The sequence below is a fragment of the Camarhynchus parvulus genome, chromosome 12 (assembly GCF_901933205.1).
Source record: "Camarhynchus parvulus chromosome 12, STF_HiC, whole genome shotgun sequence".
Classification (NCBI taxonomy): Eukaryota; Metazoa; Chordata; class Aves; order Passeriformes; family Thraupidae; genus Camarhynchus; species Camarhynchus parvulus.
This window is the reverse complement of record NC_044582.1, coordinates 16,249,671-16,276,819: the sequence shown is the minus strand read 5'-3', so window position 1 is coordinate 16,276,819 and position 27,149 is coordinate 16,249,671. Positions and strand designations below refer to the sequence as shown.

Here is a 27,149-nt window from a genome sequence, read left to right as displayed (position 1 = left end):
TGGTGAGCCATGACCATCTATGGGCCATAATGTTGGTAATTAATAATTTGTGTATATTTAGTGTTGTTGAAGCTGTTGGCTGTGGTGCATGGGACTCTGACACTGTCCATACTGTTTCCTTTGTATCCCTCCCTCCATGGTAAATTGCAGCTACCACCCACGGGATCTTCGTTGTTGTAAACTCTGTGTAGGTCAGCAGTCCTAGGAGTGACTGAAGAAAGCTTCATACCTCTAGCAAAGGTCTTAAAGTAAGAAGGGAAGAAATCAATCCTCTGCTAAATCCACGTCTGTTAAGAGGAGGAAGGGATGGCAGATAGCCTTTGCTGGTGGCCAGGTCATACAAATAGGTGCATGCAACCCTCACGCAGTCCATGACCAGGGGACTGAGGGAAGTAGTGGTGTTTGTTGTGTTGACATGAAGAGGCTGCAGCCCCAACAAGGACTTCTCATGCTGCTCACATGGCTTGTGGCTCAAGCCAGATGTTTTGCTGAAGCAACTTGACAAATAGCTGGACGCATCAATAGTGGGAGATTAGCATCTCTGTAATTTAAAGTATTTTACTCCCTCCTCTCCCCCGAGTATCCTGATGTTCAAGGCTGCCAGAAAGTGTCTGTAATCTTGCCTTTTAAGTCAAAAGTGTAGGAGAAGGACTGTTTTAGGTGTCTCTAGGTGCCCAGTTTGTGTTATGGTGCAGAACCGTGGGTACATCACATTGCTGAGGCTGTTCCATATGCAGATATTATGCCTGGTTTGTGAGTAAGTGTCTGTGGAGCTGCTTGAACACAGATTCCTATTACTGCTTGTGGGAGTCGGAATTTTGTACTCTTGTCTTCCAAACCGTGTTCCATCCAGCAAGCCCTTAAAGTCTTGTGAGACCATCACCTTTGCATATTTTGTCTGAAAAGTCTTCGCACGCAGTTCCGCGTGCCAGAAGCTGCATACTATGTTTTCCTAAAAATTACGTTCGGGTTGCCAAAAAAATTGGTGGGAACTTGCAATTTCCGAGTTACAAGTTCACACGCCAACTGCGAAAGGAGAAAAGCCGACGTGCGAGGTTTTGCAGAACCCTGACTGTCTCCCTTCCGGCTGAGCTCTAATCTGTGCTCCCACCGGTGTCGTGTGTGCCGACAGCCGGAGCAGGCACCGGGACTGGCGGCTCCCTTCCAGCGTGTGGGCAGCCCGAGCGGCACAGGCAAGCAGGAAGGCAAGGAGTAAAAGGAGACCGAGCTGCAGATTCAGACTTGAGAAGTAATTTCAGCCATGCCTTGGCGGATGGGAAATTGGGTTAGCGTGGTCTTTGGAAAAACACAGGTTGGGCAATGAGAAAGGAGCGGATCGCCAGCGGAGCAGGTGGTCGTTTACAAAACAATCCGTCTTTTTACGTATTTAGTAAGTCTTGAAGTAACAGCTGCAAGAGATCCATTTGTTGCTGCCCATGCTCCCCTCCCCTTCCCTCCCCTGCACAATTATTGAAAATAGCTTTAGCCCATCCTGATTTGGTGTGCTGAAATATTTTGGGGTTTAACTTTGTTATTTCATTTTTTAAAGTCTTCAGTGGTTGCATGTTTGACACGGCTTTGTTATGCTAGATGTTGTGTTATGATCTGGCACACAGAGCATTAATTCCTTTATCAGCTCTGTTTCCTTTACAGTTGTTCATTTAATTGAGCTCCTCTGTGTATTTTGCAAAACAAGATGCATTCATTATAACTTGCAGACCTCAGATAGTATTGTAACATGTTTAAGAAAAATAGCACTTTTGTAGATAGTTGTGGAAGTTGGGTGTTTGGTTTATTTTTCAGATGATGGGAGGAAGCAGTAGCAGAATTCTTGCATGCATAATCAGTCAGAACTTTCCAGAAGCTCTTTATTCAAGTTATTTTCTTTTAAAGCTGTGTTTACTCTAAGAATTCGGCTGAGGCAGTTGAAATATGTGGCTGCAGTGGGGAACAAAATACACTGTATGTTTTGTTACTCTCCTTGTTCTGCTTTGGCTTGTGCAAACAGTTTTAATCCAAAGGAAGAGATCATACGGTCTGTGACTGCGGTATCGTACAATCCAGTTTAGGGTGCAAATTACCCTCTTATGGTACATCCTGACATTGAATAGTCTTGTCTGGAATAGGCTGTAAATAGAGTGTATCCTTCTCTTTCACAAGCCCTTGGAGCAGGAAGCCACATGCCTTAGCTCTACAGTGTTCAGGAGCCAGCACATCTGTGGGACCATGCACCTGCATGCGGCTGGAGATGTTCAGACACTGTCTTCAGTGCAGATTTTGAACATTAAACACTCATTTCTGGTTGCAAACAGCCTCCACATGCTGCCAGGGGTTCAGCACCAGAAAGGCCATTTCCTGGAGCATGCAGCAACCTCTGCTGAGCTTGGCAGAGCTTGTGAGGGACCCTCCCAGCCCAGGGCTGAACAGCTGGTTTTGGACAGGTCACGGGGCCACAGTGCTGTCTGTTGGGAGGATTTCTGTTGCATTGGCATCGTGCATGAAAAAGGTATGGGCAGCCACAGGAGTGCTCAGGATTGTTCACTGTTACTGGCCAAGGCAAGCTGGAGTGGCTCATGTGGTGTCCTGCAAATCCTCTGTGCTGTTGCCTCTCCCTCTCCCAGCCATGGATGATGGTGGATTGGAGGTGGGCATTGCTCCTTAGCCATGGGTGAATGCAGAAGGGGGATTAAGAACTTGGTTTCCTGCATCCTGACTCAAAAGTAGGCATATGTGCTTTCTTGGGGGAGTTAGAAACAAATTGGTTTCGACAGAGCTTTTTTAGGGAGTTTTCTCAGGCACAGGATGAAATTTTGAGGTGAAAAAAAATCATGCTTCTTTCCCCGCTTCTCTATTGGGCCAGTGTGGAGAGGACCAACTATATTTTTGGGTGCTTGGGATCCATGTGTGTGGTTGTTGAGGAACATGTGCTGCATGTACACATCTCCTGCACAGAAATGTGATGGGTAGAATCCTTGCTCTGGACTGAGACTGGAGCTATTCCTGGGAAAGAAAACATCAAGAAAAAACTGGGGATGAAGGCACCTCTTCTGTCCTGCTTACTCTGTTCTGGCTGATCTGAACAGGCATGCTGGGTGCTTGGATAATGTGTGTGTGTTTGTGTGTTAGCTTACACACCAGTGTGCACAGACACATTTGGTTTCCCTGATGCATTGTGCTGTCCTTGCTGTAATCTGAGAACCACAGCCCTTGGACAGGGCAAGGCAGAGAGTCCATCTGTGTTTCCACAAAAGCTTAGCTAAGTGCATTTTTTATATTGTGTTATGGGCCTGATTCTTGTGGGGGGTTAGATGCTCTCCGTTGTGGATGCCCAGTGTTTTTGCAAGTCGCTCTGCTCAGAAGTTGGTGGTTACAGGGCTTTTTTTAAGAGGAAAAGCATTTTTCCATTTGTTTCTCCATAGAGTGAAACCGCAAAGAGCCCTTGCTCGGTTTTCCACGCACAAGGCATACACTGATGGGAGCATGAGAGGGACTGCAGGTCTCGGAAGGCTTGAAGTGTGTGAAAACAAGGAGTCCTAATGAAAAGGGTTTTGCAGTTTAATTGTAGTGGGTGTGCCTTTGTTTGTGCAAAGAAATGAAAGTGCTGGAGGCCGAAGTGCTTTCTTTATCCTCAGAGCAGGGAGCAGTACAAACTTCCCTGGCCAGTTCTGCCAAGGTGCCTGAGACCTGCAAGTCCCTACAGAGCTTTGGCTCTCTGCTCACTGGGACCCCATCCCACGGACTTTGAGCCTTCAGCCATCCAGCCTCTCAGGGCTCAGCAGAAATACCATGTTGGGTTCCTGAGTGCCTTTCCTCTTAAGGTGTTTGTTCACTTCACAGATCCACTGCATTTGGGAGGACCATTGTGTCCTTTGCAGTGGTTTTGAGAGTCATGACTTTCCCTCGGGATGGATCTGCACATCTGCATGTAGCCAGTGTTCTGCTTGTTCAAGGCAAGGGGCTTGTTCCTCCTGCCCACTGCCTTGTTAACCCCTTTGGAGTAGACCATGAGTTGCAGGCTGGTGCCAGGTGGCCAAATGCCCTGCTTCCCTCTGCATCAGCCTCCTGAGCTACCCCATGCCCCACAGCAACACGATCCATTTTAAATAGATGCTGTTTGCAGCATCTTGGACTTGCTGGGCGAGGATGAGAAATGCTAACATAAATTCTTTAAATAACATCTAGTAGTGTTGAATGCACAGAATTATAAAACATTTTTATATTCTCAGACTCATTTGCATCTTCACATTAAAAACTGTGGTTTTCTTCTCAGGGAATGGTTGCAAGATCTGATTTGTTTTGAAATCAAAGCTAAATTTGTGTTCTTGCTTTCTTCTTTGCCCTTCATTTGACAAATTTTTCTTGTTCTATAAATACAGAATTGTAAACAAGGGCTAATCCTTAGCAACAACCTGGAAAGTTAACATTTCTCTCCAGCCCCTATTATAATTAATTCAGACACCATGAATATGATGTGATTTACACATAATATTCCTAAGGCCAGGAGGTACTAATATCTTGTTAGAGAACTGAGGAAAAGAACATGCTTTTGTGTGTGCCATATAACATAATTGCACTGCATTTTCTTTCATGAGAAGATGTTTAAAGATGCTTTTTACTTTGTATTTGAAAAATGAAAGGCTTCTGCTTCTGCATTTGGCTGAAATTGTCTTAAATGTGTTTTCCCTCCTGCAGCAGTCAACATTGTCAAAACATTTTGCGAAGTACATTTTAATAATATGGGTTAGGACCATCATTATATTAATTTAATTCTCTGTGTAGGTAAATTCGTAAGATGCTTCCACTTTGTCGTAAAAGTTTTTCACAGTAAACATCATATGTTTTCCCTGTGCAAAAAAGGAAGGAGATAATATAGTCAACAAAAGGATAAAATGCCTTGTGTGAAAATTGTAAAAGTTTAGCTTGAGCAGTCTTTCTCTCATGGTCCATCCTTGTATTTTATTTAATTTTCATTTAATTTTGTTTTATTCTGTTTATATTTGTTCAGGGAGTGTTTTTGTAGTGTTAATCTATGTAAGCCACATGCAGTTGAAAACTGCAACTCCCAAAAGGCTGTGATTAAAACATTATGGATGTGGCAAACCACAAATGCAAAAGGAAGTTTACATTTAGATTTTCTATATAAAAAATATTATATTCCAGTTTTGTAATACCTTGGTATCGTGGTCAGCATTGCCATAAAAATTCTGTGTTATATGGAATGATACAATCTGTGAAGCATTTCCCATTATGTAGACACCATGTCTTTAAATTATAGCAATTTCTTAAGATTTTAAAGCAAAATGAGCTCTTAGAAGTGTGATTAATAGCAGGGAATGAGGCTAACACTGGGTCATCAGTGGCACTCCATTACAAAAAAGGTTGGACTAATAAAAGCATCCATCTATTTGACCAATAAAGCATTTGAATGATATGCTTATAGTTTTTATCATAGTGTAGTTACTTTGTACTGAATAAACTGTGATTTTACGTGCTGGAAAAGGAGCGTGGAACAGGCAGCGCGGCTGAGGTGAGAGCAGTTGTCTCAAGTAGGGAAATATCAGGACTTTTATGTGAAGCTTGATGTTTTCAGAAGCCTTCAGGTTGCAGTGTCTAAATTTTTGAAGCTGCTGTGAAATATCTAAATCCCCCGTGACCCGTGCCTGCCTGCCCACAGTCATTCGGTGAGGCTGGCCCTTGCTGTCCTGCAGGGAGGGGAGAAAGGAGGGTATTGTGTGTAATCATTAATTCAGAGTTAAGTCCCCGGCAGCCCCAGACATCAGAAATACTCTGCTGCAGCACAGGAAATGGGGCAGCACTTCTGTTTTCCTGGTGTGCGGACGCCAGCCCCGTCCTCGAGTCGCACCTTTCATCCTGCCTGCTATTATGCTGTCAACCTGATGTATTAAAAAATAGGCAGTTGCCTGAACAATACTGCATTTGGGTTTTATTTAAATACCTGTCTTATTAGTAGGTTGTACTGATTTCATGGTTTTGAACCTTTTTTTTCTTCTCTTTTTTTTTTTACTACAACAAAAGGCTAAACATTTTCTGAAAAAGAAAACGAAGGTTCTTGGCCAGCTGTGGATGTCCAGGATTGTGCTGTGAAAAAAAGTAACAAATATTCTAAAACTTGTAAAAAAATGATGAGGGGGGAGGCTTCTGGCCATCATGCTGTTTGCACATGAAATGGCAAGGGAGGGGAGATTAGTGCCAGGGCCAGCTGTGACCTTGGATGCTTCATAGATTTGAGACTGGGATGATTTTCCTCAGTGCTTGGTGGTGATGCTGGTGCTCATCAGAAGGTAGGGGTGAACCAGGGAGGGACAAAGGTGCAGCTGGGAGGAAAAAGGACCCGTGGGATAGCCCACAACTACATCCATTAACCCCACCTGACTGGTGCAACATCCTAAAGGGCTTCTTTTACATAGGAGAGGGATGAGGAGACCCATGGAGGTCCCATGCAGGGATTGTGTCAGGGCAGGAATGTAACCCAGAGCCCTGGATTAACCTCTACCATTAGGAACATCCATCTTCTCTCCCTGTACTTCAGATCTTTCCCGAAATCCATGTTCAGGATAGACAGCTTAGAGAAACCCCCCTGGAGGAATGCTGCCATAGGAAATTTCATGAGTGTTACAGGGATGAGAGATGGGGAAGAAAAGGCTTTCTGGAAAATGGCAGACCCAGGGGATTTGGGTGTCCTGAGCGCCTTGAGGACTGAAGTCACAAAGCCTCAGGGACAAGAGAGGGATGTTGGGTGGGGAGCAGTTGGGGGGAGTTGAGGTTTTGGTTGCTAAAAGACATCCAAGGGGCTTTGGGGTTAAAAAAGAGGAGCTGGGGAGATCTACAAAGATCAGGGAATGGTGATGGGAGGCAGAGGCAAGGGGGCAGAAGGTGGGAAAGATAAAGGAGGGAGAAGAAGGCTGAACCATGGCTTCATTGCTGCTGCAGGGCCCTGGCATGGCCATGGGTGTGTGTGTAAATGACTCGTGTCCACGGTCATGCTGGACTGGTTGGGCTGTGTCGAAAGCTGTTGCTTTGCTTGTTTGTTCTAGGAGTGAAATGAAAATTTTGTACCCCACCTTTTGCAGTTGTTTTTCTGGGTTTTCAGTTGTTTTTGTTTTTTGTTTTTTGTTTTTTTCTAATGCAAATGGATCTTTCACATCAGTGGTTTGGCCGGTAAATCTTGTTTTGTGAAACACTTTCAAGTGTTTTCAACTCCTTTCTTTCCCCTTTATCAGAACAGATGCACAGCTCTGTATTTTCCCCTGCTGCCTGTTGTCTTGAGGTTGCACAGCAAGACTGCAGAGGCTTTTTTGTTTGTTGTTGTTGAAGGGGAGGAAAAAAACCCTCAATCCACAGAAGAGTTAACAGGATTTCACTTGATCTGCTCGTTTATGCAATGAGTAATGCGAGGTTGGTAACAGCAAATTGTTGTTTATAAGCAAACATGGCACTGTGTAAACAAGAAGGCCTGGTCCCCAACTGGTTTGATTTCATGGTGGTCAGCAGCTGATGCATGTAACGTACAACCTTTCTGCTTCTCGAAATGTCAGAAGAATGACTATTTGTTTGTCTTGAGTTCTTCCCAGCTGTTTACTCTGTAATGCATTTGCCTCAACCTTGATTCCCTAAGAGTGGCCCCTTTCTCCTCCCTACTCTGTTTACATTAGTCCTGCCCCGAGTGTCACCTATGAAATCTGTTGATTATTCCACCTGGTTAATGTTAAATTGCTCTTGCAAGATGATGTGTTTGTTCATAAACACAAATGCTGGGCCCCTTGTTTACTGTACCCATGGCAGCAATCAGTTATTAAACAAATATTGCTTTGTTTGCGGGTGTGAGCAGCAGTTTATCCTGCAAGGTCTGGAAAAAAACCTTTAAATGCTGGGATTTTGATAAAGGAGAAAAAGGGGAGCTTGTCCCTGGAATGTGGCTGAAACTCACTTTGGTTTGCTTTGCTTATCTTTAACTTGGGTGAAGGGGCTAGAAAGATTAGCAAGTTGTTTGGTTTTTCCAAGAGATTTCCTTAGTGTAATGATATCTATCCAGTTGTTTGCTTTTTTCAGAAGGGAGAGAGCACTCCTGCAAGACGACTAGCACAGCGGTAGACGGCTGATGGCTAGAAAATCCTGCATGGAGCAAACAAGGAGGTAGAAGGTCTAGGATAAAGGTATAGGGCTATGAACCAGGTAATCACCCCAAAAGTATGGCCTTGTGTTCTATGTCAGCATTTGGTTGGGGGCTTTTTGGTTTCTCTCTTCTCTCATGTCGGATTTTAATTGATGCATGTGCCCTCGATGGGGTTGGAAAAGGCAAAGCTTTCAGCTTTACTTCTGAGGAGATCTGAGGAAAATCTGTTTTAGAAGCAGAGCCGTTTGAATGGAGAGAAAATACCAAATTTAAAAACACGCTTTGTTGCTCCTCCTCCTGCGAGTGAGATGACGGAGCTGCTTTTCTTCTTTTTATAACTGGAAAACTGCGTTTACATCTGCTAATTTCTCTGTGCTGCCTGTTTGTTCTTTGGTTTCTGGGAGTCCTAATTAGAGAGAGCCATCCTGGTAGTTGTTGCTTTTGGGTTGTTTTGAAAATGAGCAAGAAAAACTTGCTCACACCATCTTTGTTTTTCAAAATTACTGTTTGTTATTGTTTCTGAGTGGGGCTTGGATTTCAAATGCCAGGCAGGACCTGTTAGCACTAACAGTAAATGGCTAGGGCTTTTCACACAAAGGGAGTAAACCCTCTTTGAGTGACCTTGAGAAAGAAATGTTAACTCTTCTTGTGTGAATGTGTTGCCTATTCCTGTATATCTGAATTCATTTGTTAAAATGTGAAGGGGTTTTCTGTTTCTTTATATGTGAATTCATTTATTAAGATATCTTGGATACACATTCATAGAAAGCACAAAATGAAAAAATTGTCCTCTTCATGCCTTGGAAAAGAAAGCAAAAAATATACATAAAAATACATCCCCTGTATTCCCTAGTTTGCATCAGTGATCCAAACATACTGCTTGTTTGGGCTGCTGGAGCAGTGTCAGGGCTGGAGGGGAGCTGGAGGTACCTGAAGTGTGTAAGTGGACAAGCTGGTCATTAATTGACTCGTGTTACTGCCATGAATCAAACCTTTGCTACCTTGAACGAAGTGAAAATGGCATTGTGCAGAATTGTTAGAGTTGCACCTGGCTTTGAGGTGGTTTTTGACTTCTGGAGGCTGCTAGAGAGTTTAGATATGCTTTAATGGAGATGTGCATGGAGGATGGGAGTCTAATTCATCTACAGCCAGCACTTGGTACGAGGTTTCATGTTATCTTGTTGGAGCAGTGCTGCTGCTGTCTGGCACAAACTGACTGTATTTACTAAATGCAACTTTGGTCTTTTATTTGGTTGAACAGTCACCTGTTTTTCTGTGAGGCAGACTGCAAGAGTTTGTGATGCAAGCTCAGAGCAGTGTGCATGCAAACAAATAAGTCCTGGCTGTGAGAACAGCTCTGCAGTTTCTGTTCCTGTTGTGCGCGGAGCGGCAGGGAGCCCCACAGTGCTGTGATGCCTGGGCTGGGATGAGCAGGTGGGTACCTCCCCAGGGACACCGACCACGGGGCCAGCACCCAGGGCACTCGGCACCTCACTGGTGACCTTCCTTCTGGAGGAGTCACTCCTCTGGTGCCACGGTGCTCGTGTCCATGTGGTAGCAGTCATGGATTCACCTGGTATCATGAACTATGGCTCCTGGTTTGCCTTGGGGGTGTTTTTGGCCACTCGCCATTCCTTTTCTTCCAAATAAACTGATCCCGGTGATGGTAAGGATGATTTCTGTCAAGCTCACAGCTGAAAGACAGCTCTCCCCAAGAGAGAGGAAGGAACCTCACTCTACCGATGATGGTATGTAAATGATTACATCATATTTGCCAGTCACTTGGAAGTGGCCCAGCTCTAGAGCTTTTATGCATCTATGGCATGAGCTTCATGCTGAATATGGATTTAATAGCTGTCAAGCTGAGAGGCATAGATTGAGATAGAGCTGGCTTTGCAAAAGGGGTGTATTTATCCAAGGTGAGACTGGGAGTAACTTCTGTGTGCATGTGTAAAATGAAGGGAGAATGCAAAAATCTAGTTTGAGGAAGTTGGGCTGTTCATTGTCTGTTTAATGCTTTGGGTGTTACCACATGGAAGGCAGTGAGACCTGTTGTCTTCACAGCTTGGTATGTTTCATTGCCGTGGTTTTTCATGGGGACCAGCTCCAGCTCTTTTGAATAGAGCAAATGGCAAACTTTTTAATGCCTGTTTCAATTAATTCTTCTTGAATTTTCTCAATCTCTGTTCTTACTGGTTGTGGTCAGCAACACCTTCAGCAGAAGAGACTTCCTGAGGGGTAACTGCACTGACTAGTTCTCTGACAACTTAAGTTGTTTGACCATGATTTCACAAAAAGTCAGTGTGGCACGAGGGGGATTAGGCTCCTGATTCCCCTTCCCTTCTGCTCACCACAGCAGTCTTAAATTTCAACTCCTGCAGAGCATCAGCCAGCCCTTCACTGAGCTGATTTCAGGTTGCTGTGGCCATGATGATAATGCACTGCTGTTGGAAAGAAGGGACCCAGGCAGTGTGAACCACACACCCAACAGTGAAAGAGGTCGTGCCATTGCATATAGTCAAATAAGTTAAAAATTGTGGCAGTCTGCTTCTAGACAGGAGCTGCCATTCAGGAGATTTGAGGGTGGCAAGAGGACATAAACACATAATAGGTGGCAAAAAACCAGGCTGGTGACCATCGTGACCCACAGGGAGGAGGTTGGGCAGCCTGTGTTCTTCTCCTGTTGGCCATGGTGTTGTACTCCACCACTCTTTGAAAGCACGGGCTTTTCATTCACTGAATTTCGATACAGCTTCATGTTTTCCTGCTCCTTGCTTTTACTTCTGTCTCTTTTCTATGGCTCTGCATCACCAAGTAGCTCTACCCCAGCCTCAGCAGGGCCGGAGGGGAGCAGCCCTGTGTAAACCAGGTGCCAGGGCCATGGCCCACAGGGATGCTCCAGGAACAGTCTGAGTTGTTTCCCTTCCCAGGGAGGCCAGCACATCACCTCTGCCATGTGCTCAAGTTCCACAAGGCTTGGGATGAGTCCAGCCGAGGTGAGAGCATCAGGAGGCAGAGCCAAGGATGTGCTGAGGGTAATCCCATTTCTTCTGGACCCTTTATTTCCTAAGCACTAAATGAAATTTCAGATTTTAGATATGTCTAGACATATACAGTGCACGATAAAGTTGATAATACATTAATCATTTTTAACAACAGGTAATATGCATAATTTATGGTGTTACAGTGCTATCTTTTTTGATATTTATGATGGATAATGCTCAGTTTTTGCCCTCATATTACTGCTTTAAATTATACCACAAGAAAATTAATGAGAAAGTAGATTTATGGCTTTCATTTGTTTGTCAATTCGGAAATTAATTGGGTGTTAATTTTAGCCGTCCCTCATCAGACCAGGTCTTTAGTATGTGTGCATTACTTTGCATTCATTGAAGCCTACCTCCCATTTACTGTGGGTCACTAGCTTTGCATACATTAAAATAGCCCTCAGGCTCATTCTCTTGATTACTTTTTGAACTGCCATGCATTAGAAAATTTACGCCTTTCTGTTATAATTATGAAAATTCTCTATTGGAAGATGGTGCTTGCATAACAGCAAGTGTACAGTGTTGCTCGGCGATGTAAGATCGTATAGCAAATCCCAATACGTTTTTGTTCTAATCCTAGAAAATAGCACTCTCGACGATCTTTGTTGTGCGCGTTTCATCCTTTGAAATTTCAAGGATCCATTTTAATGCATTGAATTACCTCTTTAAGCTGAGGAAATATCAAAGGATTTCACCTCGTCGCTGTCTCTTTGTTTCCTCTTTCCACACATCCCGTGCGCGTTCCTTCCCTTGCCTTGCTCCAGGTTTGCCTCTCCTCCTCCAAACCCCGCTGTCAGACGTGACTCAGCATCACTTTTTAGGACAGTGAAGCCTGATTTGCTCTGTTTGCTACTATTTTGGTTGATTCCTAAAGATGATCCTTAATTGCACTTTGAATCCCCTTCTCCTTTCTCCTACTCCTGCACAATTCAGCAACCACCAGTAGTGTGTGGGCGAGTGGCCTTCGAAGGGGTAAGCATGAAGTTTTATCCAAAAAGTACCCTAATGTACTGACAGTTGATCTATAGTTAGTTAGTACATAATTATACCTAAAATACACCCTGTCAGCAGGATAAATGACGGCTACTGAAAACTCTAAAAGCATGACGGGTGTTCACCCATCTGCAATGACGAGAGCGGAGGGGTTTGTAAGTTGAGAAAGGCTGGTGAGTTCAGCATGATCTGATTTAGTTAAATCATGCCATATGTTGGGATAGCTCTCTCTAATAGTCGTGCTAACCACAAACACAGGCAAAGAGAAGTCATCTGGTCCACCTGGCTAGTTTGGACTTCCCTCCCCGGCGTTATTTCTGCACTTAGCATGGTGGCAGCCCTTGAGCTGCTCATGTGAAGCTGGCTGATTCACAGTTAATTGTGACATGGTGTAATTTAGTAAATGAGCAGCTGAACATCTGTACGCCTTCCCCCACAGCACATCAAGCTTTACCTTGCACAAGGCTTTTAATTTCCACTAGTGAATCCTTTTTCTTTCACTGAACTCATGGATGGCGGGATGGTGCTGCTGGCTGCCTCGCCAGCCTAGGCACGGGGTGTCATCTGGAGGAGATGGGTGTGTTGGCATCAGCTGGGGGACATAAAAACATGTTCCTGGAAAAATTCACTACTGGTGGTGGGATGTGGAGCCTGAGGTGCATTCCCTGGCAGGGCACTTGCTCCAAAGATACCAGGACTAAAAGAGACCACCTGTGAGTGGGGCAGGGGTCTCCTGGGAAAGCTGTTGGGGTCCTTGTTTTGGATCCTGGCAGTGCCAGGCTGGTGCTGCAGGGTGTTTGTCCCTGTGCTGTGGGGAGGCAGCAGCTTTGCTCCTGCTCTCTGTGTTCCCTTGCTGGTCGCACTCCGGAGCATATTTCCTTTTCAAGAGGTAAAATCCTGTCTTTGCGGCGTAACGTTGTTGTGGAATTCTTCCAAACTGTGTTTGGGGTTTTTTGTTTTGTTTTGTTTTTAATAATTACGCGGATAAATGCTCTAAAATTATTCCTGAGCTGGTTTTGGGGAGCTGCTTGTGACTGCTAGGTAGAACTTTTATTTATAAACCATGCTCGTACGGATAGAATGCCTGCTGGAGAATTTCGGGCTAGATCGTGTGATTTGATCACTGACTTAAAACTGATTTTAGCATTGACTCTTCTGCCTATAAAAGTAGAAATACATTTTATAAATCTGTGTTGTGTTTAATTTACATGTCCTTTCATGGCTGGGCCAAGTTCTTTAAGGGCATTTATTCTGCTTCATATAAATAATTGATCAGCCAAGTTAATTTACTTCTGCCTGACTTGGTCAACCTTAATTAACTGCCCTAAAATAAAGACTGAACTTTTTGTTAGCTTAAAATCTTTCACAAATGTGGCAAAGGAAGATTGTATTATGACAACATTTTTGCTGTAGCACTGATCCCAGGGGATAGAAATGCCTAATGATCTTTATGTGCATATGTATTTGTAAACACCTCCAAGTACTAATATCTGAAATATAATCATGGACCTTGAAGAAACTTTGAAACACACAGACTATGCTGTGAATCTGTAGTCCACGTTAAGTCTGGAAGATTATTTAAACAGGGATTTTTAAGGCCATAAGACCCCAGGGATGTTTTTTTAAAGGTGATGATATGCTTAAAGATATAGATTGGTACTTATTGAGGAATCTTAAAAATGCCTCACCAGATGCCTCCATGTATGGTGAAGCATCTAGAGACATCTGAATATCAGTCCCTTAGTCTTTCAGACTTGGAGTGGGTCCTTATTCTGACAGGTGCTTCAGTCAGTAAATCCTCCCTCATGCTGACATTAAACAATGCTGCTTAGTCTTCAGAAACTATACTGGTAGCAGAATTGCAGCAGTGGCACACTTCAGCGCCCACCTCCTGCCTACTAATCTCCATGCTTAACCTTGCTCATCTTAATAGGCCAGTGGAGCTGAGATGTGTATCAGCAGCATCTGGTCTTGGCGCTGTTATGGACTTTATGGACGCATTTTAATGCATTAGCAAAGAACTTCTTAAGAATTAGGAATCCTTTAGGTTCGTTTTTTTTTTTACCTCAAAACACTGACACTGGAGTCATCAGAAAGATTATTTTAATTCAGGCAAAGTTCACATTTTACCTGTGTTTTCTCAACTTCGATCACGTCCTTAAAAAATTTGCTGTCCCCTGCTTTCCTCCCAACTAATCTGGAAGATGATTACCTGTTGTCCTCCTGTTGACAGAGTGCCTTCTTTAGATTTTGCTTCACTGAAATTTTGCTCCATTACCTTGAACATTATTCACCAAAGAGATGGGCCCAGCTGTAGGGCATTGACTTTGTGTTTGACTGTACATCAAAGCTAGAAAAAGTTCTGTGCAGGTTAAAATGGGAATCTGAAGAAACTGATCACTCTTCTGAAATTTTTAAACCAAGCCTACATTAAGTCAGAACAGTTCTTTTATTATGTGCTCCTTGATTTCAGGATGAAGTTTCACAAGCTGTTGTTGATACTGCAGCCTACCTTTGGTCCCTTCATAGGGGAAAACCGTCTTGTGTCACCTTTAATAATTCAGAGTCATTCTGTATCCCTCATAACATGAAATATCATAGAATTTTTCTATATATAGAAAAAATAAAAATACTTACACTGGTAATAACCCACATATTTTAAGCGCTAAAAATGCATTTTTCTTTGCAGAATTGATAAGAGAATAATTCTGCTTTCTAGAACCCATGAGATAGACATGGGCTCTTCTACCATTACATTTCTTAAGTCAGAACCAGGTTTCCTGCCTGTAATGGAATAGGTTGTGGAGTATTATTATTTCTTATAATAAATCATTATGCACAACAGCTTCTCCATCACTGTGTTGGTTGTATTCAGACCAGATTCACAGTTTGTGATACTTCACCTGGAGTTTCAGTTCAGTTCCCACAGAACCTAATTATGTTGCATAAAGTCAACCTTGCTTTGCATTTTTCTTTCACAATTTTGAATGACAAACTTCAGTAATAGGCTCCTGTAAGTTCATATCCTCTGTGCAGGGAAGAGACAATTATCTCAGCCATCCTCGGTGTACGATCACCTCAGCTCATTTAGGTGTGTTCAAAAAGACAAATAATAATCATTCTTGCAGAAAGCTCTCACAGGTTGATTTTTCATGACATGACACTTAATGATCAAACCAAATTGTGATTATTCATGTCAACTCATATTTGACTTCAGTGATGAAATTAACAGTTTTATCTTTTTTTCCCTTGAAATACCAGTTTTCTATGAGAGGTATTTTAACAAAGTGCTTTTGTTTTGTACAAGCATCTAGTTTAAGGTATATAGAAGTTGACTGCTTGTAAATTGGTGGTGGTTTTTTTTTTTTTTTTAATGCTTAAAGATGTTCCCTTCTGGTTTTAAAATAATTTTTGAAAGTTTAAACATGGTCCCTTAGCAAACTCTCTTTCCAGCTTCATTTTTTTGGTAGCTGCTGCCAGTTCTGCTGGGATCTGTAGGGTGGTTTCACCCAGTGGAGGGGCCATGGCCCTTGTGCAGCTGAGCTGGTAACTGGCTGGGGTTCTTCAAAAGGTAAAACAGAGCATGAAATTTGTCATGGAAAAGGTTCTCAAGAACTATGATCTTTTTCTAACCAAATACAATAAATAATCCATCTTTTTCTTAGTCCTGTAGGTTAGAAAAATTGTTGCAATTTCTACTGTTTTTTTTCTTTCCAGGACCGTTTTGCAGTCCTAGAGACAATAAATAATTTCTTGACCAGTTTGGTTGTGAATTATTTTCTGTGTCCCGGAGATATTTCGCTCAGAAGGGCAAGCCAACAAATCGTGATCAGGCAGTGATGGATCTGCTCCTCAGTGGTGCACATTCTTCTTGCTGCTGTCAGAGCTTTGCTTGGTGCTTCCTCTGACCCTACTGCTTATTTATCCAGGTTCTCACTTCCCATTTGTTGCATCAGAAGGGCTGGAAAATGAGATGTATTTCTTTACTGTTCTGGCACATGGGTTTTAGCATCTCTTTCCACCACAGTGGCTGCTGGAGGCATTTTCCACCAATTCTTGAGTATGTTCTTCTTCCATCAGCTTCAGTCCATGAGGTGGGGACATGCCACCCACCATTACTGTCATGCTCCAAAACAGTCACTGGCATGAGTTTAACCCTCTAACCCAATTTTTCCTGCTGGTCATTGTTGTCTTCATCTGCTGCTGGGGTAAATTAATGTAGTGCTCCATTTTCTCCAGTTGAGACCTGACTCCAAAATTGGGTGGAAGCAGAAAAAAATTACATCAGTTCTTTCTTTTTGATTTGTCATGGGGTAAAAGAGGTAAATATTCTTTTTAGCAGTACATAAAATCCTTTTTTTAGCATATAAAAATTGAGTGACTTGGGAGCTGTCTGTGGATTCTCACTCTTGTGTCTTCTTCCAAAGCAACCTGTGCCATGCAGTCACTGCCTGGTGTGTAATCCAGCCTTGCCTGTTAGATGTAAACACTTATTTAGACCTTATCATGCTTATGGGCTTTTCTTACAGTGCTGAAAATGAAAAACACACCATACTTGGTGTGTACCAGAGCAGGATCATGCTCAAATCCAAGAGCATTTCCTAGTGGTGTTGGGAAAGCTGTAGGTTTGTTTAGATCTCTGGAGCTTTTACAGAGGAGTTGACAGAAGCTTTATAATGAGTCTCCAAGCCCTTTTGTCCCCTGGCATAATTTGAAGATTTAACAAAACAGATTGAAAGAAGTTTCCATAGACCAGCTGAAATTTATTTAAATGTAATCAGAATGTTTGAATCTGTCCTGCTACCATCCATGTGCTTGGTTTACTGAATTCAAACAGGTTCTTCTTGAAGATAAAACATCTTCCTTCTGAGGTGAAGTACCCTGCCCAGGGGCATTTTGGCTCCTATGTCCATGTGATTAGTGTGGGGCTGGCAGCGTGCTTGGGACACACAGCTTGGCTTTCCATACCCCATCTCCCCTGGGGGAGGGGGACAGCAGGGATGGGCTGGTGGAAGCCAGAGAGGTTAATGGTGTTTAAATCCTGGAAGCTGGGGCTTTGCAGGTGGAAATATTTTTAAAACAAGTCATCATAATATCTCTGAGTTAGTGCTTTGCAGCTGAAAACCAGCATATGTGCTTTGTGTGGGGAGTCTTGTGCACCAATGGTGATGTTAGTTCCTGAGCATGTGTAAATCCCGCTGAGGGTGTGTAAATCCCAGGGGTGCTGGGGTGAGGAGGTGGGTGCACATCCTCATCCTCATTGAAGGCTTGTGACCCACTGGTACTCTTGGTGAGCTCAGAGTGTGAAGCACCCAGGGACAGGCTGACACCAAGAGTCAGTAGAGAGGGCTGGCTGGAGGGAGCTGTGGCTGCTGAGATGATGTTTAGCCAAATCACACAGGAGGCTCCTCACTGTAATGCCATAAGAGCATCCAAATCCGTAGCTGAAAGCTTGGCCAACAGGAGTAATTCTGTGAGCATTTGTAGCAGTTCTCCTGAAATGAAAAGTGATGATGGTTCAACACATCCAAGCAATTTAAGCCTAAATTGCTTCAGAGTAATAAAAGGTGCTAATTTGGCACTATCATGGTATGAGTGAAAACCAAAATAGTGAATGCTCTGCTTCACCTCCATGCCCCTACACAGCATATATCACATTTTTGATATTGTCCATCATATGTTGCCAAGAATGACTCATCCATTTCAAAGGAAAGCATCCAGATGTAACTAGAGAAATTTAATTATGGATTCTGTGTGTTCGTTCAAAAATATTTTTTTTTCTCTAAGGGAAAAAAGATGTTGAGCAAATAATACTATATTTAGAAGAGAACTAACTTACTAAAATTATAGCTGTACCAACGGATAAATAAACATAAACTAGTAGCATGAACCATTAATGAAAGATAAATCGTATGAAGGAAAATGACATATGTTTACAGTTTTGGCAGGATTTAAAACAGGGCATGTCTCCTTATATACAGCAACTGTTTTAACAGCTGCTTTTTTTTTCCCCCCCACCTCCCCTTCCCTAAATTATTTCAGGTTTTTGAGTCATGATGCAAGAATCTGGGACTGAGACAAAAAGTAACGGTTCAGCCATTCAGAATGGAGCGAGCGGTGGCAACCATTTACTAGAGTGCAGCCTGCGGGAAGTGAGATCAAACGGCGAGACACCTTCCGTTGAAATTGGGGCTGCAGATTTAGCACATCTCCAGCAACAGCAGGTACTGTAAGATGCATTACAAGTTTCCTACCTACAGGAAAAGCATGAAGCATTTAACCCCCCCACTCCCAAGCCCTTTGTACTTGCCAGGCAGAGGATGCTTTTAGGACTTGCCTGTGACATTCTGCGCGTTTTTGCCCGTAGGGGATTGCAGTCAGTCGTTAGTGTAAAGGGAAACCTTGGACTTCTCTTCCGGGGCTCCTTTTTGTAATCATTCCCTGGAAACACCCAAAGATCAGGGCTTGCTTCCATTGCCTGAATGTGTTGAGTCTGGTGGCAGTGATTGGGTGAACTGCTGTATACAAATAACTGGTTTCCAAAATATGTCACTGGGTGGAAAATACGCTAACGTTAAGTTTTGGTTTTGCAACAAATTTTAACATAACCTAGCAACCTCTATCAACAGAATGTTTTCTATTAGTGAGGAAGGCTGCAGAGGTATCTGCTGCGCAAAAAGTCAGAATAAATAAAAAAATACATCCATGTCAGTGTTCCTCAACTCAGAAGAATCAGAACCAAATCGTGTGTTTTGCCTTGGTATTTTAATTAGTGTATATTCTGGGAAGTGACCAAATTCACCTGTGTAAATTATCCGCATAATACGGTTTGGCTTTTTCTTTTCCCTGATAAAATTCTGAGGCCCTCTGAGGAAATTTTACACCAAAGTGCTGGGCATGTATCATTAATGTGTTTGGGAACAAAGGCTGCAGCAGAGCCATGGTGAATACACTCACGCCTAACCCTCACTTTCTCTAATGCAATAAGGATTCTTAAAACCTTTTAAATAAGCGATTGGCAGCTGGTTAAGACTCCCCTAAGTGTACAGTGATCTTTTTAGCAGGTTGTTGTGGAGGAAAAAAACCTGTGCTCAAAAAAAAAGCAAAGCGAAGGCTTGAGGAGGAGCGGGGCACCCCATTTGCCAACCTAAGACAGAAAGCTGCCATAATTAAACAAGTCAGAAAAATGGATGATACTAAATGCACAGACTTTGGTTGTTTCAATCATTTCGTCCTACAGGTTTTTACTTGAAGTGAGAATACCATCAGTGAGAAAATCACAGCCATGCTGAATTCATTACTGCAGTAGTCACACAAAACCATGGATAAAATTTCAATAACTGCAGGCCACAGTTGAGTAAACAGTTGCACTGAAACTTAATTCCTGTTGACTTTTCCCTCATTCTTTGCCAGGGGCACATTCTGATTCGTAGTGCAAAGACAACAGGGGTTACAGCTTTGATTAATATAGGACAGTAGAAGAGGAGTAAAATATGTTCAACACAAAGGTCTCATCTTAAAAAAGGCTTAGTATCAAAATGAGTTAATTACACTGTGTTTTCCATAGGAGCACTATGGAATTTTCCAGTGAAGCTTTGTGCAGAGAGAAACAGGGAGGGGGGATCATGCAGACGTGCACACAGTGGACCAGAATGGCTCAGACCTCTGCTCCTCCACCACGAACTGACCCTGTGCCAGGGCTTCTCCACGGCCATCCCAAGGCTGGTAGCCATCCCAGGAGCTCAGGATGTCTCAGATAATGTTGTCACCTCACATGTAATGGCTGGTGTCATTCAGCCGCCCATTCGGTCAATTAAGGAGTGGCACCCATTCATTCCCAGTTCTCCAGCCCTCCCCAAACAGTGCCCGGCACAGACCCGAGTGCTCAGGGCTGGGGATGGGATTGCCAGGCTCGGGATTGCTTTCACACAGCTCTGACTTTAGCTTGGAGTTTATTTATCCTCTGCCAGTACAGAGAATGTGGTTGGGGATCTTGCTTTTCTCCAAGTTCTTCAAAGACCTTTATGTTCTGTGTTTGAATTCTGCTGTTAATTGGTTTTGATGACTGACTTCTCCATGGAGTTTATCTTTTATAAAGCAAGTTGATTGCAAAGTTTAAAACAGTTATTAAATAAAAAAACGACCACCAAACCCAATCCTGATAACAATAAGAGGGTAATCAGAGCTAGCATAAAAATATCAACCTTGGTGTTTGGAAAACATTTTTAAATGCTGAAAAGAAGAAAACCCCGTTGTTTTCAGACAGCTAATGCAAGCATTTACAGATACACATACAACATGGAGCATAATGTTTAGATGTTTCTCCGTATACAACATATGCTCTCAGGTCACTTAACAGAATGCGTTCTACAAAACACTCCTTCAATACAAATGAATGAGTTCTGAATTAAACAGCTATTTCTTAAGAGCATTTCATTCAAATCTTTTCATTTTGCCACCTGGCACTTGTTTTGTCTGGGAAAAAAAAAAAAAATCAGTGGTGGGTAGTTTGAGCTTTGCTGCTGTGGTTAGTTGTGTGTTCCCATGATGAGCATGGCAGAACAGTGAAACCTGCATGTACAATGGCTTGTGAAAGCATCTGTGCTGAATTTAGGGTCACATTTTTGGTGACATTTATGAATTTATTAGGACTAATAGCTTTGTTAGTATGAGAGAGGAAAACAGAAATACTTGAGGGTTTTTTTAGGAAGTTTTAATGGGTTTGCAGACTTGTAAACATTTTACCATGGAAAAATATGGAGCACCACAGCTGTTCATATGTTTGCAGGAGAAGTGTATGGTGTGATCACTCTTGCTGTGAGTACAGGGAGGACTTGTAGGACAAGTTTTATGCTTCCCATGTCATGTTAGGGTGATTCTGCCATGCAAGGAGACAGAGAGTGATGTGATGCTCAATTATTTTAGCATCAGCAATCCCATAAAATGTACTGTTAAGCTGGGAGTAGCAAATGTGGGGATGAGTTCTGCTATTTATAATAAAGCCAGGTAATTCCAACTGATGTTTATGTTGGTGAAGTAAGAAAGGCAAAGCAATACAAGTGACTCTTCAGGGATGGTATGTATGTGGAAGAGTTGGGTAAAAGTGGAAATGCGTATAGAAGTCGCCCTCAGAACCGAAGTATAAGGGAAAGAGAACTTTTTCTCACAGTATTTTGGCACCTGCTGGGGGTGAGAGAGGTGGCCTTCCCACTGCTGCTGACTCCACAGGTGCCAGAGGTCAGCATCTCATGGCAGTGATTGTTAGGATGTGGTGGAATGGGCAGGGGTTTGGTGACCTGCTTATAAAGTCTGGGGCAGGCATGAAGGTTACCTGGATCATTCCTTCCTAAAGAGATGAAACTGGGATGTGGTCTGGGGTCAGTAGTGGGGCTCAGGAGCTTTGTCCCTGAGTGCCCACAGAGGCAGCATCAAGTGACAGAACAGAAAACCTGGGAACAGAGTACCAGGCAGAGTCTGGCAGCATCTGTTGGCTCTGAGGCATCATGAAAAACATTTGGGAGGTGCAGAAGGTCAGGCTGGGCGAGGGAAGCTTGGGCAGAAGGGATGTAATGATGGGGTGACTCCTTCCTACCAAGCAGTAATAAATAAAGACTCATAGGGACAAACTGCCTTCTAATGTTCATGATCACAGCTGTAGTTGCTTCAGTGGTTTCTGACATCTCCTCAAATAGAAGTTTTGATGCCTCAGTCCTAGACAGTTCTTTTTTTTTAAAGCTTATAAAATAAATATTATTTATTGCATTTTATTTTTATCCTCAGGACTATTCATTAAAGTGTTCTTCACGTTATTAGCAGTGAAACAAGACTATGAATTGAACAAAGAGAATGATTACAAAGTTGAATCCTGATGCATAGCAGCAAGACACCAAGTGCTGTGTTGCATGGTGGCAGAAATACAAACCTCTCCACATCAATAGCTAGATCCACTTTGATACCGTAACTTCAAGTACTGCCCCACGAGTATAAAACTCAGTATCTTTGTCTAATCCAAAAAGCTTTTGAACTTTGAGGAGGTATGACTTTAATAGTAATTTGTTGACAGATTAGCTGCAGAGATTGCAAAGGGTTTATTTTGCAGAACTGGCAGGCTCCTATCAGTGTTCTCTTAAGGAAAAAAACACACACTGCTGTTTTGCAATTGCTTCCATTTATTGACAAGCTGCGCTGAGCAGGCAGAATTGGAATGTTTGGATAATGTAAACCTATAGCTGCTTGTCTGATGGAGTGTAGTGTACTTTTAGGTAGTGCATAGATTGCTTGATAAAAAGGGTTACAAGGTGGCCGTGTTTATGACAAACTGGAATAGAAATACAAACGCAACTGGTATGTGGAGAAAGAAGGAGGAGGTTTATGTAAAGAATTGTGAGGAAGTTTCTTTTCTTCACTTCGTCTTTGAGCTGTACTATACTGTAATTATGAAGTGTCACTTCAAGCTTTCTGAAGAATTTAGATAAATACTGGTTTTGCCATGTGTCCACCAAGTAAGGAAAGAAGGGGGTTTTCCTGTTATATCCTGTTTTGTGTTTTTATTCCAGTAAATATCTGCAAGTGAAAAATACAGTTTTGTTCACATATAAAAGAAGACGTGATAGACAAAAGAAATTTGGACTAGATTCTGTGCCCAAGTCAGTGCCTGCAGTTGGGCTGTTTGTGGTGTTTGTGTGAAGATGCCAGAGTTGGGCCCTTTGGCAGAGGTTGTTTCATGAAATGTTGAGATGTGAAGTGTTAGATTGAGGGAATCAAACTCCAGAGGGAATATGTGGGTTCTTCAGATTTTGTTCATGTTCAAAGACAAGGAAAATGTACAAGAAATGGGGGATTTGGTATATTGTTGAGAGGCTGTTTTAATTGGGCAGATCAAAAAGAAAATTTGACTAGAAAGAAATCTGAATATATTGCAGTGTAAATGAAAGAAATGCCTTTTTTTTTTTTTGAATTGGTGAGTTTCATGTTATTTTGCAAACCCGTGAGGAGAGGTTACAGACCACATCAGGAGTTTTACAGTCCCATTGATCATGATGTGGACTTATCTCTGTAGAGCAAAACTGCTAAATTAGATCCAAGATAAAGTCTTTGTTTCATATTGACATAACTGGGTTAGACCAAAATTGTTTGTTAGACTTAGAAGGGAGCGTCCGTGTTGAGTCATTTTGTCCAAAGAGACATAAAGCCTAATTATTAAACTGCTGTTGCTATTGAAGGAGCCATTTGAAAGTATAGATTAAGCTCCATGCAGGCTATTGGATTGTGTCTGATTTTGTATTGTAGTACCCTTATAATTGAAGATTACAACATGGTGAAAAGATGACTGCATTTGTAGAGCTTCTGCTGTTTCATCAGAGATTGTGAAAAACAACTTTATGTTCCCAGTAACTTTGTGGTTTTTATCATTCAGACTTTTCCCCCAAGTTCTGCCATCTCCCAGCATTGAACGCAAGGTGACATGATGTCTTTTTAGTCATTCAAATCTAATAACTTTTAATCTGAAGGTTAAGTAGTGAGATATAAACTAAGAGACGATAATATCAATTTTATGTTCACTGAAGGGCACAATATACCTCTTTCTAGTAGAGGGAAAATTGTGCGTAAAATGTCTTTTGCTTTTCAATAGAAAAGCTGTGGCTCTGAGAGCTTAGGAATGAAGCAGCGCTGGAAAAATTAAATAAGTTTTAACATAGGCTGGCTACCTTGCCTGGGTTTTAGAATCAATGATTTTTTTCCTTAATAATTCAATTTTTAGATCAGTTGTCAATGAACCATGCTGAGAACATTCATGCAGCGTTCTCTATCCTCACTATTGCTAATGTCTTTGTTATAACTGCTTATTGACACCAACAAGCCTTAAATTTTCTTTAACTGTTGAAGGGTAAGGGGAAACTACTACTTAGTTGCACTCGCTGAGATTATTGTTTTCTCTTTGTCTTGGTTTTGTTTTATTTTGCTTCTGAGGTCTTTGATAAATAACTGCATAAACCTGAGTCCTCAGAGCACCTTGACATTGGCACCCAGAGCTCTGCTGTTGTGTGTGCAGGTACAAGCATGGACATGCAGAAGCTGGGTCATTAGACATGTAATCACCTGGGTTATGTGCACATCCAAATCCAGAAGTCCTCTGTAGGCTGCCCATATCTATTTCTGTATTTATTTATTGTTTTACAATAGCTGCTTTTACTTCACCTGGTAAATTAGGATCAGGCAGTAATCGTTTTGGTTTCTGTGGGCTCTTTGAAGGGATGGAGCTTCTGAAATATGTTTGCTGGGTTGATTTTTAGCCTTGCATCTCTGTGAAAATTCAGCAGTGGTGTGTTTGTTCCCAGCTGTTTTCGTAGGTGTGCACTCTCCCCTTATATTTGCTTATGCTTACTCATAAGCAGTAAAGTTCCACAGTCAGGAGTGCTGTTTAGGGAAAGTCTGCAAAGGAATGCTTTAAAGCTGTTAGCCAGCACGTGTGTACACTGCAAAAGGCTTCCAGCAAGCATCAGATATGAATTAAAAGTCTGTTTCAACTGATTGATGTTATTCAGATTATTAAAGACTGTTCCTTCTCCAGTGATGTTCATACTTTAAGGGTTGTTTTATAAGTGGTGCAACCACTTATTTGTAGCAAATATATATATCTATATCTATGTCTATATATATATATATCAAACTTAAAATGGTAGTGTGCCTATGAGGGTCTAAAGCAGCCTTTAATTCACATGGAACTGCTCCTCATTGTGGCTTTTAACGTTGCAAGATGCTTAAGCATGTGCCTAAATGTAAGTGCATGACTAGTCTGATTAAGGTCACTGGTACGTCTCATGCCTGTAAAATTAGGAATGTGCTTAAGTACCTTGTTGAATTAAGGCTTAAGTAATTTCACACTAATAAGAAGTTGCATGGATTGCTGATATTTTAGAACTAATTTAACTTTATTTGGAGACACGCTGCATGCAGGGAGATTGTTTGGCAGTGCCTGAGGAGCAGCAGTGGAATTGCAGCTGTTTTCAGTAGTGTAGCCCCTGATTTCAGTGGAGTTTTTTCTGACTTAAAAACATTTAAATAAGTACAGAATCAAATGCCATGGTTTCCTGCATTATGTTCAGGGGAGCTCCACTGGGTATCCCAGCAAGTGAGAAGAATGTTAACAGTACTGTTGTAATTTATAACAGTGATGTTGTAAATAAAGATTGGGATATGAAGTAAAAATGCAGAAGTTGTGAATGCTCTTCATGAGTTTATTTAACTGCATAGCACCCCATTAATTAAAAAAAAATAACAGAAGGTATCTTCTGGAGGCTTAGTGTAAACAGTGACATTATATAATGACAGTTTTGTAGGATAGTGTTGCTTGTTTTGTTGCTGCATTCTGTATTTTGTTAGCCGTGCTCCCTACATTTTCAAAACATAAACTATATTTGCAACCTGTTTTAAATAGTGCAAATATATCTCTTTTCCCCTATAAAAGCTACAGATTGTATCTGTGGAGTGTATAGTCTCAGACATCCCTGAAGCCTGGGGCAAGTGCCAGGTTTATTACAAGTTGGGCTTTTCAATTTATTTTGAATCATATTTCTTCTTTTTCTTTTATGGGTTTTTGTTTGCTTTTTGTTTTGTTTTGGTTTTTCCTTTTTTTTTTCCAGGCTACTGAAAGTAGGGCTGATAAAGTGGAGGTTGAGGAGAGTTGGGCTATTTAATCTCTCTGACAATGTGTTGTAAAACTCATCAGTGCTGTTCTCCCCTTTGCCCCCAGCTCTCAGAGCGTGTTCCCAGGCAAACCAAAGAGAAGGATGCAAGAAATGGATATAATTCCTTGTGTTCTGTGTGCTGACCTAATACTGGTTCTCATTTAATGACCAGAGGATTGAGGACTGGGATGGTTACAGACAGAAGCATCACTGGGCATGCAGCTGCATGCCTGGAGATGGGTCATTTTTGCTTGGTAGAACACTGCAGTTCCAAGTTTAGGTGACCTCTTTTGATCAAGCTTCAAGGGTGAACCAATTCTTATATGCACATTTGGGGCCTTCTTACCTTATGAAATAGAATAAGCAAGTTTTTTGAAAGGATTTAGTTCCTTTCTAGCAAGAGGCATCGTTATCGAGGGGCACAACACAAATGTTTCAAATTTGGAGATGCAGACCAAGGTCACAGTTTGCCTCCAGAATCTGAAGTAATCAGGATTTTATTTCAGATAAAACCTCTGGGGCTGATACTTAGAAAACACAACTTTTAACTGGCATTACGCAATTTGCTATGGGTCACTTAGCCAAATATTTGTGTATGGGTCTTTTTTCTTCTTTTTTTTTCCCCTTTTTTTTTAAGACTTTCCAAAGTTCAGGTGGGATTTCAGGCTTTAACAAACTCTACCTGGAAATTAAGTGCAGGAAGGGGGGAAATCTTGTCTATTTGAGCTAGAGTGATCACAAGCTAAAAGAATGTGGTTGCTGTTGGCGTGCTCAAATCAAATTTTCCTTAAATTTTCCTTGTTATTATCACCGATACTGAAAAACGTCTGCCAGGAAAGAACTGCAACACCAGTGAAATGTTGTAAGACCACTGACTGTCTGACATTCTTGCTTTTTTCCTCCTTTTTCCAGTAATCAGTGAGATACGTGCAGAAATAGGGTAAGGTCCCTAGCTGTTCCCAAGGACTGTGTGGGCAGAGGGTGGATCTTCCCTAGTACCTTCTGGCATCCTGAATCAGCAGCAGACCCACAACTCTGGGAGGATTTGGCTGCTCTCTCACGGATGAAGCTGGAGCATTTGTGTTCTTAAACCATCACCATTTTGTATTTCTGTTTCCACATAATTAAGTGATTCGCTGAAGGAGAAAGGTCAGACAGGCACAGGGAAGGAGAATGGAACTTGTTAGAAGTAGTGGGGCCCAGCAACTTGCAGCAAAAATTAGAAACAAGATGGAACACAGTTTTTCTCATGGATAAGAAAGCATTTGGAGCACTCAGATCCTCCCA

At 42.1% G+C, this 27,149-nt stretch overlaps 1 protein-coding gene across 8 annotated transcripts in view; it reads left to right on the top strand.

The window, feature by feature from the left end:
* The window catches only part of FOXP1 (forkhead box P1), a 378,109-nt gene that overhangs the window by 196,652 nt on the left and 154,308 nt on the right, over nucleotides 1–27,149 (top strand). For all 8 annotated transcript variants that reach the window (XM_030956506.1, XM_030956498.1, XM_030956504.1 and 5 more), the window contains one exon: nucleotides 18,217–18,398. In XM_030956506.1, coding sequence (XP_030812366.1) covers nucleotides 18,228–18,398 — 171 coding nt within the window. In that variant the 5' untranslated portion in view covers nucleotides 18,217–18,227. The remainder of the gene's footprint in view (nucleotides 1–18,216; nucleotides 18,399–27,149) is intronic.